Source organism: Colletotrichum chrysophilum, assembly GCF_026319265.1.
Source record: "Colletotrichum chrysophilum strain AFK26 chromosome Unknown scaffold_35, whole genome shotgun sequence".
Lineage (NCBI taxonomy): Eukaryota > Fungi > Ascomycota > Sordariomycetes > Glomerellales > Glomerellaceae > Colletotrichum > Colletotrichum chrysophilum.
This window is the reverse complement of record NW_026517322.1, coordinates 238,665-251,323: the sequence shown is the minus strand read 5'-3', so window position 1 is coordinate 251,323 and position 12,659 is coordinate 238,665. Positions and strand designations below refer to the sequence as shown.

General features: G+C 50.9%; 3 protein-coding genes across 3 annotated transcripts; all 3 read right to left on the bottom strand.

Annotated features, from left to right (window-relative positions):
- Nucleotides 1–3,267: 3,267 nt before the first annotated feature.
- COL26b_005309 (uncharacterized protein) lies at nucleotides 3,268–3,988 on the bottom strand (the record flags this gene model as incomplete). The annotated part of the gene is made up of 2 exons (XM_053178161.1): nucleotides 3,268–3,786; nucleotides 3,836–3,988. 2 exons carry the CDS (start codon nucleotides 3,986–3,988, stop codon nucleotides 3,268–3,270), a joined length of 672 nt encoding a protein of 223 aa, XP_053037936.1.
- Nucleotides 3,989–6,821: 2,833 nt separating this feature from the next.
- On the bottom strand, nucleotides 6,822–7,275 carry COL26b_005308 (uncharacterized protein; the record flags this gene model as incomplete). Its single annotated transcript, XM_053178160.1, has 3 exons — nucleotides 6,822–6,977; nucleotides 7,029–7,166; nucleotides 7,219–7,275. 3 exons carry the CDS (start codon nucleotides 7,273–7,275, stop codon nucleotides 6,822–6,824), a joined length of 351 nt encoding a protein of 116 aa, XP_053037935.1.
- A 551-nt stretch (nucleotides 7,276–7,826) lies between these two features.
- Nucleotides 7,827–9,032, bottom strand: COL26b_005307 (uncharacterized protein; the record flags this gene model as incomplete). Its single annotated transcript, XM_053178159.1, has 4 exons — nucleotides 7,827–8,110; nucleotides 8,168–8,234; nucleotides 8,301–8,907; nucleotides 8,977–9,032. 4 exons carry the CDS (start codon nucleotides 9,030–9,032, stop codon nucleotides 7,827–7,829), a joined length of 1,014 nt encoding a protein of 337 aa, XP_053037934.1.
- Between the last annotated feature and the right edge of the window lie 3,627 nt (nucleotides 9,033–12,659).

The window sequence follows — 12,659 nt, the reverse complement described above, 5'->3', positions numbered from 1 at the left end:
TGGTAATCGGATGCGGATGGGCCGGATTTGTGGCCCCATCGTGTTCCGGACTACGCTTCTCATCCATGATTGAACATTGGCTTGTGTGTACTTCGAAGTCTTGGGATACGCAAATGTTCGCTTGAACAAATGCAAAGAATGAAAAGAAACATTAAAACATTACCTAGACACAGGGCAATCCGGGTTCTATTAGTTAGTGATCGCGTGGTGCATGAGAACGGCGAAAGACATCCCGTCGCCAAGACGCAAACGAGAAGACGATCATGACCACCTAAAGCTCCAAACGGCAGGTAAAGGGTACAAATGATGGCGCCGGACGATCAGTTGGGAGGAGGTCCCTGAAGAAAGGTCGAAGGCTCTAGAGCATCATTGTGGGACAAGGGTCACAGGAGCAGAGTCTCCGTCGGGGGGAATGATGTCAGAATGAAGACCGTGGCGAAACCGAGATGCCCTCCCCTGTCTCTGGTGGTGTTCATCTGCCAATTAAGAATGCGGAGGTTGCCGGTTACGTGGACATTCAATCAATGATGCCTCTCGGTTGCATCTGAAGAAAGCATGATGTTCGGGAGTCTCGTGATGATGCTGAGGGCTTTCTATCATGATTGCTCTGGATGCGCCGGAGTGAAGAAGATACTGAAGGGAACATCCTGAATCGACACAGAGATTAACAGCGGAAGATGAGATAAGCTCCGGCCAAGGGCGCTGCCAAGCGGCTGCTGTGGCGTCACCCACTGAAGCTGTTCCTGCAGTGCCCTGAATTTCGTCGAATGTCGCTGAACTCTGCCCGCTTAGTAAGTTCATTCTGCCTTGTGAGTGATAGAGAACAGGCGGTGTTGATTGGCGAAGATCACTGTGCCGGGGTTCACCTCCGAACCCCTCCACTGAAGGATCCGACGATGCATGCCCGACCCCTCATCCCGGCCTCATGAGGCACGGTCGATACGATGACCATGATATTGCTGAGTTAAAAAGGCATCTACTAGATTTACCGAGGCTTCGTTCGCGATAATGCGCTTGATCAACACTCAAACATTGGAGCTAGAAGATTTCGCCAGCAATGATCTTGTTCCTCCCTACGCCATTCTGTCCCATACGTGGGGTGACGGTGAGGTGACCTTTCACGATTGGCAGGATGATGAAGAAAGAGCCAAAAAGAAGGGCTTCTACAAAATCCAGTCAACATGCAGACAGGCTGTCCAGGACGGCTACTCACATGCATGGGTTGACACCAATTGCATTGACAAGAGCAGCTCCGCAGAGCTATCAGAAGCTATCAACTCCATGTTCGCCTGGTATGAGAACGCCGCCGTTTGTTATGTCTACATGCCCGATGTTATACAATTACCAACCAAGGGATACGGCACCCATTTTCAAGAGAGCAGATGGTTCACACGGGGCTGGACGCTGCAGGAGCTCATCGCCCCTCGAAACATCGTATTTTACGGCCGCGACTGGCAGATGCTGGGGACAAAGACCGGGCTCGCCACGACTATAACGAAACGGATCACCAAAATTCCCAGAGAGTGTTTGCTGAATGAGCAGCCTCTCTCCAGCTTCAGCACCGCACAGATAATGTCGTGGGCCTCTTCACGTGTTACGACGCGCCCAGAAGACCAGGCGTATTGCCTTTTGGGGTTGTTTGGTGTCAACATGCCGCTTCTCTATGGTGAAGGCTCCAAGGCGTTCGTGAGACTGCAGGAGGAGATCATCAAGATATCCGACGACCAGAGCATATTCGCCTGCGATATGGAAGCTCTGGGTATGAGTGCCCCCATGGCGACGTCCCCACGCCTTTTCTCTCGCTCATCCCAGGTGGAAAGACGAGCGCCTGCCGCCTCTCATACGACAACTCTTCCCCCATTCTGCTCCATGACGAATGCGGGTCTCTCTATTTCTCTTCCCCTTGTAGAGACTTTGTCGCCTCATTTTGTTCTCGGAAAGATCAGCTGCATGCTCTCAGGAGACGGCGGCGGACCTATTATGCTGCCGTTGTCTTCACATGTCAGCGACTACCGTCATCAATACACACGCGTGTCTGTTCCATCAGCATGGATCACATTTTTTTGCGATTCGATAAAGAAACTGCTTCCTTGGTATGAGGAAAGTTCCGAGTTCCCCGAGAATTGGGCCGTCGACTTCGACCCGGAAGAGACGACCAACATCATGATCACAATGCCCAAACCAGCCGAACAAATCTATCTTCAGAGAAGAGTTTTTAGTCCTTTGAGGAGAATGGGAGCTAAGGTGTTTTTTCCTCATCGTCTTCCCGCGAGGACTATCGCGATATCGTCTTTACGTTGCCGACCCGCCAGAGGCTCTCGAGGAGCGTACAAGCATGATGGCTATGGTGGGCAAGAGTGACGCCGATGAAGTCGGTAGAGGTCTTCTCATCTTCAAGAAAAAAGGCTCCGGTCGAGAAAGCGGGAAATACGTGGCAGTTTATCTCGAGGCAGGGCTGGACGAGGACCTTCCGTTAGAAGAGCGATTTTACGGGTGGCGCCGCAGATGTCGAGTATTTCCGGACTGGAATGTCAATCATACTCTGAAGGACGTCAAACCTTTCAGCGACGAGTTCCTCGGTGAAAGGGGGAGGGCGAGCTGGGTTGGCGACTTCCTAGTGACGGCGAGGACTATGCTCCCCGTCGATTCTCCGCATATACCAGGGACTTCCACCGTCTTAGTAGCGGAAATCATCTTTGATATGAATCGATTTCGGGACATGAGAGGGCGTAAAGGATCAATCAGCGAAACCAACGACTCACAACATTACAGCATGATGCTGCGTGACTCGGAAGGATCAGACATTGAGCTGTAGGGAAGAGATGGAGCGGTAGAAGTGTTTTGAGCCCGAGTCGACGCACGACTTCAAATTTCGCCTCCCTTTTTCATCTCCATCACAGCCTGTTAAAGCGTTATGTTTATGATTATCAGGAGGTTTGAGAAGGGAAGCAACCATCACACTTGTCATCCTTCTAGAGGCCGACTTAATGTTTCCGGTCGTGTGACCTAGATCAATCATGTTAGTCACTAAATTACTTACAACACACTCAATCACGCAATCTCTCACTTGATGAAAAATGCTGGATAGGTTCAAATGCCTCTTATACTCATACAGGCTGCAGCACAGCTGCTCCGGCAGCTCAGCTGACTTGCCATCAACTACCTATGATAGAAAACAAAATACGCCAACACTGGACGTTCTCATATAGTCGTCTGACCGCTAACAATGAAAATTCTCAACTACCTCCCCTAGCCCGCACGTCTCGCTTACTGGGGCATAACCTCAGTCTTGAAGTCGGCGTTGTTGGTAGCAGCCTCGTTGCCAGCAGCGGGCGCGGCAGGAGCAGCAGGAGCAGCGGGAGCAGCAGCGCCACCGGCACCACCCTGCTGGGCACCACCAGCAGACAGAGCCTGGATACCACCGTCAAGGGACTGGTTGATCTGATCAACGGACTGCTGGGCGATGCTCTGTCCGATGGCGGGGACCTTGGAGACAACGGCGGTGCTGAAGTCACCGGCGACGGCCTTCTGCTGCTTGAGCTGGTCAACGGCGACGGAGGTGGCGCCGAGCTTGTCAAGCTCGGGCTTCTTGTTGGTCAGATCGGTGACGGCGGTCTGGACGGCGGTGGTCAGGCCGCCAGCGGACTGCTGAAGAGTGAGGGCATCGGTGAGGGAGAGCTCCTGGGCGCCCTGGATTTGTTGGGTGCCCTGCTTCAAGCTGGTCTGGACCTTGTTGGAGGCATCGAGGAGGTTGGCGGCAGAGTTGGGGTCAGAGGCGGAGAGGGCCTAGAGACTGTTAGTCTGGATGAATACAGCAGATGATGATGAAGCATACCTTAACGGCGGTGTCAAGGTTGCCAAGGGAGTCCTGGACGCTGGTAAGAGCACCCTGGATGGTCTGGAGTTGACGCTTGCTGACGAGGGAAGCGGGAGCAGCGATGGCAGTGCCGGCAATCAGAGCCTGGACGAAGACGTTGGTGAAATGCATTGTGATTTGTGTGTTGAGTTGTGAAGCGAAGGCTTTTCGAGTATTGTTGAAGCGAATGCTTTGGTATCTAGAAGATGCTTTGGAAGATAAGAAGCTGTAGATGCTGATGAGATGGAAGGAAGAAAGACTGACTGAGACCAGAACTTCATGTCCTTATTATACGACTTCTTCGACTGTGCCGCGAACGCCGCGAATGTGTCTCCTTCCCGCGGCCTACATGATTTGACGCAGCTTCCTTCATCCGAGCTGCTTCCAATACCTCACGACGGTAAGAGATACCAGACACCGTACGATTCGTCGCACACACGTGCAGTGTAGCTGCGGCGCAAAACCGTGTACCTCGAACAGTCATAGTCACCATCGCGGGAACAGAATGTCAGAATCTTCGCCTCAAGCTACTGCAGCTCGACACCTCCCGGGTTCGTGTTCCGGCTTGGGAGGTTGTGAGTGTGGCTCTGTGGCCGAGAACCGGTGCCATTCTCACTTGAAACGCGTGCCGTGCGGTGCGCGGCTCGGTCATTGACATTGGGAATTATGGCTTGGCGGCCATCAGACGAAACAAAACAGTAAGTCACGGACCTTGAATGGGAAACGTCAAATTTCTCTCAACATGATGAACCACACTTTTCAATAAGCTTTCCAGGTTGTCGTCTGGGGAAGAGTCGCCTAGCCCCTACTTTTCCCAGAAGGGTTATCCCTTCTATTTTTGGGGGTCATAAGCTTTCTTGATGTTCATTCAGTGCGGCGTGTGCGTTCATGATGGACCATGATCCCAAAAACTGAAGCTGGTGCCGCAACATCTGCATTTCGGATGGCACCAATCTATCAAGACACTGGCTTCTACTATTTGTAAATCGCCTGCGGGAGGTTAGTCCCGAGACGTTGCCGGGACAGGTTGGGGAAGCTTGACACCTGCTAGGATGTTGATGCGGGTGCAACCAACATCCAGATATTTGTGTTGGATGTTAATGCCTGCTCCCCGCGATCCGATAACCTCCAGAACGCCACCCAGATGACCTGCGTATAGACAGATCGACAGACTTTACCAACCAGTTCGTCAGTCTTTTGGTCTGGTTCGTGGCGCAGATGCGTTGACTTCTCTTCTGCAGGAACCCCCAAAGCTGGTGCGGGAACGCTAAATACCGAGCTACTACTCGGGGTGTTCCGTCCGTACATGCGCCTTACTGCCCCTAGCTCCTAAGAGGGCAGCTGGAACATACTTCTCACAAATGCAGGTTCGTTTTTCTTTTGCTGGCGGGAGGGCGCTAGTGCGGCAGTCAATGTCATTGCGCGTGCACACGTCGAGAGAGATGGGTGCACATGAGAGGGGGGAAGACAACTCGATGAGCACCTCGGTTATTGTCTTTCCATGCAAACAGCCGCGCAGACCAGCTGCCAATCATCTGTCACAGTCTGCATCTGACCTATCCGAGTGCGGTGGATGGTCCATCTCGTTGACAAATGTCGTGTCAAACGTCAGGTCTCGCCTCTGACGGCCGGGGTCCGTGCCTGAGCGCGGCTAAGGTCTTGTCACCAATCTGATGCCAGGACGGGGGTGGCTGAAGGCGAGGGTAAGAGGGGAGAAAGGTTAAGCTTGTACCGATGGCTGCATGAATGACTGAATCTGTCATCATCGTAGAGGGTGGCCAGGCCAGCGGATGGCTCCAGTCAGTTCGTCGGATGGATGGCGTTTGCTTGGCTTGAAAGGTGTCAGAGTCCAGTGCAAGGGCACCTGGTGGCCAGCTCGGTAATGCCAATCCGATTGGTGAGACGTGACACACTTCACTCGATGTCTGGCTTGTCGATGCTCACCTCAGTCAACCTTGGAAGTATGCGTGTCTTCACGAGCCTAGAAGTGGTTCGCCCGCCACGGTCGGCCGAGGTGTTGGAAGTCCGAGTGACTCGTGTACTCGGACTCGCATTTGTCACGTCTTGTTCACACTGCTCAAGGGTCCCTTTGCTCTGATTTGAGAAGCCCCAGAGTTGGTTCAACCTTTTGGTCTGATGTTTCTTGAAGCGTGCTGGTCGGGAATCGTCACGTCCGGACTTCAGGGCGGGGAAGACTACTGCGTCGGGGTGACTTTGAGGGTCTTCCACAGTTTGGCAGACGAGATGATCATCTCTTTCTGTTAGGTATTTTGCCGGAACTTTCTCGATATGGAAATATGCGGCATTCGAGTTCAGACATGACATGATATAAACTGAGATGGACTGTTCAAGAAACACTTCTCGGGTTCCCCTGATTCCTCGCACCCGGCGCATGTGTATTTCAGGGAGACTTTCCAAATTGAGCGACTCAATCATCCAGAGAGTGTGCAGGGACAGAGGAGACATGGTGCCAAATTGGGTGTCAAAAGCTTGACAACTGCTTTGGTCCGGTTCTCCTTTTCTCTCCAGACAGTTCTGAATATGCTCATTGAGAATCATGGTCGGCTTATACTATCTCACGATGGCCACGACGGCCCGTGTGCCTATGAATAGCCCTCAACCGAGGTGCACGACCGCCGAGCCTCATTTTCTCTTTGGTCAAGGGTTGAGCCCGAGGTAGACATAAGCTTCAACTTTGGATGTCGTACTTTAACTTCTGCTGACCCCATAATGCAATGCGGTTACCATACCTTACATTTGCGAAACTCAGATTTCCATTTCACCAGGGCTACGGATGAAACAAAGGCTGGCTGAATAAAAAACTATGTATAGCTTCCCTGCATAGTGAAGGTCGAACTCGAAAAAAAGGAAAAAGAACAAAAGGTGATACTTCAGCATAGGAAAACCGTAAAGAAGACTCCTGTCGCGCGTCTTCATACATGACCAAACAGTTGTTGACATCTCATTAGAACCGAACACTTGTGTAACTTGTGTCCTGGCTCATCAGTTCCTTGCCATCCATGTATACTGCAAAGTCCAAAGACGCCCCGGATGGAATCATTCCAATCTCATAGCCCAGTTTCTTGACCATGGTACCGTCGGCGGTCCTCCAGTCGGGTAGCTTTGAGTATGGGGTCGTGACATTCAACTGAAATTTGCATTTGGCACTCACTCGAGAATCTTCCCGGTCTGGCGGATCGAGCTCCTCGCATACCCATAGTGTTATGTTGAGTGTGCCGTCAAAATCATCCACGTCTTTGATATACTCATAGAACGAATAACGAACAGGGCTCTTGGGCACAACGGCTCCCTACATATTTGTCAGTTTCAGGAGAAATGGCGCTGAAGCTGTTCCCACTGACCCTTTTCAAGTACCATTTTATCTGGTTACGAGCGCGCCACTGGCTTCCGTCCCACATTTTGTCTTCTCGAAGATGCTGTGCCTCGTTATATTCGGTTACGTACTTGATCCCGTAGCTATAACGAGATACTGTGGAAGTGACCTCGATGGGCGGTACAATAGTTCCTGAGGGTTTCTCGAGGAAACCTTTGTAAATGGCACCGCGACAAATGGCAGTTCGGCTGGATTGTTTCCCTTATGAGCCTCCTGATGTGAGAGCCTGAAAAGAGAAAAAGAGGCTTACGGCTTGATTCCTCCGGACTGTAAAATCTCTGAGACATTGGAAGTCGAATGCTTGTCTTTGAGATGTTCGTACAAGTAAGGGCTTGTTCCAAGTCCCCCGACCAGAATGATACCCTATTTCGTTAGCCCGATTGAATTGATACGGTATGGCATATTCTACCCACCGTCACCTTCGATTTCTTCTTGAGAGCCATACGGATCTGATTATTGACTAGTGTGTCGATTCCCCTGAAAGATCCTGCAAACATCCCCTTTATGTGGGATCTGCGTTATCATCATTAGCTGTGCAGCTCTAAGGAATTGCGCGCTTCCTTGAGGTGGCGAAACTCACTGTTGAAAATGAATCCTTCCATTCTTGATCAGTGGCTGCTTGCTCAGGTCGTCGAAACTGTCTGACGGTGTTCTGAAGGTCTCTAGCGGGAATCCCACAATGTATTCCCTATTACTACGCTTTGTGTCAGGCTTGAACGTGGACTTGATTGCCACCTCCCATTCTTTCTTCATGAGGTCCTTGATAACAGCTGGACTGAGTCGACCCCACTTTCTTCCAAGCCGATCTCTACAAGCCTTCTCAAAGGCCTTGTCAATGAAGACGCCGCCACATAGGCCGCCTGGAAAAGGTCATGGTCAGTGTCTGACGGGTTTGCCAGGCAGCTCCAGTAACTCACCGGTACCCTCGCCGACTTCTTTGATGGCAAGAGGCTTGTTGTTTGTTACCTCATAACTGATGAGATCCTGTCATAGTTTAGCTTCATGTTCCGGGCTTGAGAGGCGAGAAACACGATAAATATGGATACGTACCACGGTGCCGCCGCCTGCATCACATATGACGAAGACATCTCCTTTGTTCAGGTTTCTACCCGACTCATACAGAGTTGAGAGAGCTGCTGCTTCTGGCTCCGGTGCAAATGTGAGTTTCGTCTGCCCAGCTGGGCGAGAATCCATGATCCCAGCCATCTCTGCAGCTTGTTCCATGTCTCGTCTGGCATAATCCTGCCAGATGGCGGGGACTGTGATGACAACATGGAAGCGCAAAGCGTCTAGGACTGACTGCCCTCGCGCCTTTCGGATCACATACAGAGTGTGCTCAAACAAAGCTCTCAGGTAATCAGCAATGAGCTCAACTGGCTTCTTCTCAGTCTCGTCTACAAACTTGCGTGCGTGAACAAGGGGCTCTGAGTTTCGAAGCTCTTTGGTCAAATCTTCGTCTTTCACCAGAAGGAGCTTGAACCATCGGATCGGATCTGCATCTAGGGGAATGTCGTATCCCCACATGACTTGGCCATACTCGTAGAACAGCTCTGTGGGGGCCTTGGCCTCTTGCGTCCCGCTGCCTGGCCAGCTGGTGACGAGATTGATTTCGTTCCTCGCAAAGTCTGCTGCAGTAGACCATGCGACTCCAGAAAATCTTCCACGTGTTAGTAACGGTAGAACAATCAGACACTCCGGGGCCCTTTATTAGATTCGTTGGTCTTACGTAGTCCCGAAATCAATTCCAATGACAAGAATGTCGTCATTTCTGTCATCTCCCATCATGCCTGTATCACTGCCACCATTACCGTTGTTGTAAGTAGTATGCGGGTTGCGAATGATATCTTGGACAGATCTCCGGGCTGGATTTTCGCTGGATCGTTCCAGGGTACAGGTCTTTTGTGTCATGGCTAAGTATACGCCAATTCCACCGAAAGGTAACCAAAGACACTCCGTATTGGACTGGAAGAGCCAGCCAAGACGCAGGCAAGAATGGGGGGATCCTAGGCTGTCGAGGCAGAGCTATTTCGAATCTCAAGTCCCAAACTAAATGTCTGGGATGGTAAGTGGTCAAAAGGCCTAGAGAAGGGATTTGAAGGCGAAGTGTAATTTATGTACGTGGATTAGCTCTGGACATTTCTATATCCAGGTCCAGAAGCCTGATCATCGAGGATGGTCCGCGGACCATGATTATCGACCGGACGCCTGGAAGCGACCCGAGGCACATCAACGACCTCGAAGTGCCCTTGGCTGGCCATCCTGCTGAGACGCAATCTAGCGATACCTCGTAATAATTCAACTTTGATAGCGTCTGAGAAGTCGCACTGTATGACGAAGATGTGGCAGAAGGGCACATTTCCAGCATTGAGATGCACTTCATGAGGCAGGAGACGTATGAAACTTCAGCTCTCGCGGGGGAATGGTGTGTGTGTGCCAGGGTGTGGCTACCAACAAGACTGGCGACTAACACAGCCCCCTTCATAGTTGGCTGCTGAAGGTGTATTTTACGACAACTGAAGACGGTCCCGACAGGCCCGCCATATGTACTCAAAACCTTGGAAGGCTGCCTCCTGGAGGAATACAAACATACGGCTGGCACGAGGACTATTGATTAAATCACTACTGAACGAGGAACCTAGATATTGCAGCCAGATGACTTACCGCTGTAGAAGATCTTTCTCTCGTTTTAAGGGCTGTACATTGCGACGCAGCTCAAGGGTGTACGCATCAGGCTGACGCTTCAGGGCGTAGCCAATATATCCTTCACCACTGGCCAGCCCACCAACTACAAATCAGCGTAGTATCGGAAAGACGAAAGACCTACTTAAGTTTGCTAATATCCAAGAAACATGATTGTTTATTGTCTGATAGAGACTGCTTCTTAGAGGTATGCTGAAAGGAGGGTCAAAGATCGAGCCCATGTCGGTTCGAAGGAAAGCGTTTCGGGAAGAACATGTATTACATGGAGTCTAGCTGGACGGAGCCACAGACTGAGGGCCTGTTACCGCTGAAGATTCCTGTCTGCTGCAAGTCTTCCGTGGGTAGGGTTACCCATTGCTGACCACTCCCACATGAGAATGTGGACTTAGTTTCAACGAAGAATCACAGCCTCATTGCATTTTGCGGCCTCCATGATCAGCACTGCTGCTTTCCATAGCATATATTGAAAATTCTTCATAGCCTCGCTCTCTGTTCGTGACTATCTGACGCCGTTTAGATGGAATCTTCTGAGGGTGTGAGTGATTTACGGGAAGCCCCAGCACAGCCTGCATTGCGCCACGCTCTTACAGCAAAGACATCGCCCAAAGGCTGAATCGCGTAACCGCGTAATCCAGCCCCCACGATTACTGCATTCATCACGCGGACGCTTCTCTCATACAAAGACAAGGCTCGGGTATTTCTCGGGCATGCTGCTTACGGTTCATGTTCCACGGGAAAGCAGGCTGGATATTTGGTACTTGGCACCTGAAAGGCACAGCTTGTATATCTACTTGCAGACAAAAGTCAGGTGGCGCTAACACTGTGCAGGCTGCAACTGATGCAGCCTGATTTCGCCTCATGCTGCAGTGGGTGTCTAGAATTTTACAGCTCGTAGCTCTTTCAGACCTTCAAACTCTTCGGCGCCTCTTGGACAGTGGTTTCATCTTCTACACGAGCGATTGTTTGCGTGAACCTGGCGGAAGCATTCAACGACGTCAGATGGCCAGCATGGACCGAGCTGAGATACAGCCCAAACCCAGCGCTAGTCGCCATCTGCTCTCACCTTGGAACCATCCTCAAAGTACACATGAATCTTCCAAAGACTCTTCAACCTTTCATGTCGAGAAAGAGCACCCCCTTGAGCCGTTCGGCGGCGCACCTCCCACACTTATTCGGGCGGCTTCCGTAAGTATCTGATTTGCTCCAAAGCATGGAGCATAATCTAGCTCTGGATACTAAGAGAAGAAACATTAGATGCCGCCGCACACGCCAAAGAGGAATACTACCCCGTACACTGGTCAAAGTGAAAGTCAGACACCCAGTCACGAGACTGTAGCGAAGCAAGAATACGACAGAGAGATTTCGCGCCGAAAGAATATTGAGGCCGAGTTGGAGGCGAAAGATCGCAAGCTAGCGGAATGCGAAATCAAATTAAAAGATTCAGAGACATCTCTTGTCGCTGTTCGAAAGAAATGGAAGGAAGCAGCCACTGACCTCGACAAGGTCAAATCGTCGCAACAAAGAGGTTTTTATCATATGACAGACAGCGAGCTCAGGGATTCCGTGACGAGGCTCCGGTACAATATTAGTCGGTTTGCAATTCAGTACTTCAGTGGAAAGTTGCCAGGCGATACCAGCGTCGGAAAGATCGTCGACTCTGAGGACTATGAGGGGTGGAAGGATTTGTCAGATGTTATCGGCGGCCGTCATATCACGGCTGAATATATTCGTTCCGACAGGCGGCGACCTCATATCATACAGGCTCTGATATGGGAAACAATATACATGAATGTCTTTGGCGAGGCTCTTTGGGCCGGGGAGAAGATGTCCAAAGCATTCAAGGAATTGTCTAAGCAGTTGCAAAAACCAGGTATGTTTCTTCATTGTACCAAAGTATCCATAATGGCTTTTTCCAATATGGATATTAATTCTCAACAGCAAATGACAAAGGAAGCGATCATGATATCGAGGCATGCCGAAGATTCTGTCTTTGGAGAGCCGAGACGGCAGCAATGGTCGTCGACTCAATCAACTCGTCCAAGGATGCAAAGGAAAGAAGCAAGCGAGCATTATCGAAAGAGATCGGCTCAGCTTGCAGGTATACTTGCGAACACATCATACCGTTTACAAGACTCACCAAAGGCCTCGTTGACGAAGTGTTCGACATTCTCCAAGAGGCCGCAAAGCTCGACGAAGCCATGAAAAGGCAAGCCGTGCGCTTCGACTGGACTTTTGCTGACCTCCGAGAGCCATTCAATAGCAATGCAATGACCTTGGCGAGTGGGGAGACTTGGGAGGCCGACATGGATGGCGTCTGGGTGACGACTTGTCCCGGCCTAGTCAGACAAGGAAGGTCGACAGGTGACGAGTTTGAGACCAAGACTAGACTCCTGTCCGCGGAGGTGTCTTGGATACCAAGTCCCCGAGCGGGAGGTTCAGAGCAGAAGTTTCGACGGAACCGGACCATGTAAACAATGTTGGACACTCACGGAGGACAATGAAAGTGGTTGGAGATTCTCTTATTTTGTTCATCGTCTATGTCCCGCACTCGGGCATCCGTTCCTCAAAACTCCATGCCGCATCCACGCCGGTACCAATGTACATGCTAGGTCTACACTGACCATCTTATGTCCCAATGCCTTTGTCGTTATAATACAAGAAAACCACAAAACGCGAATGTGATGATAGTAGTAATGACACACCAGACGC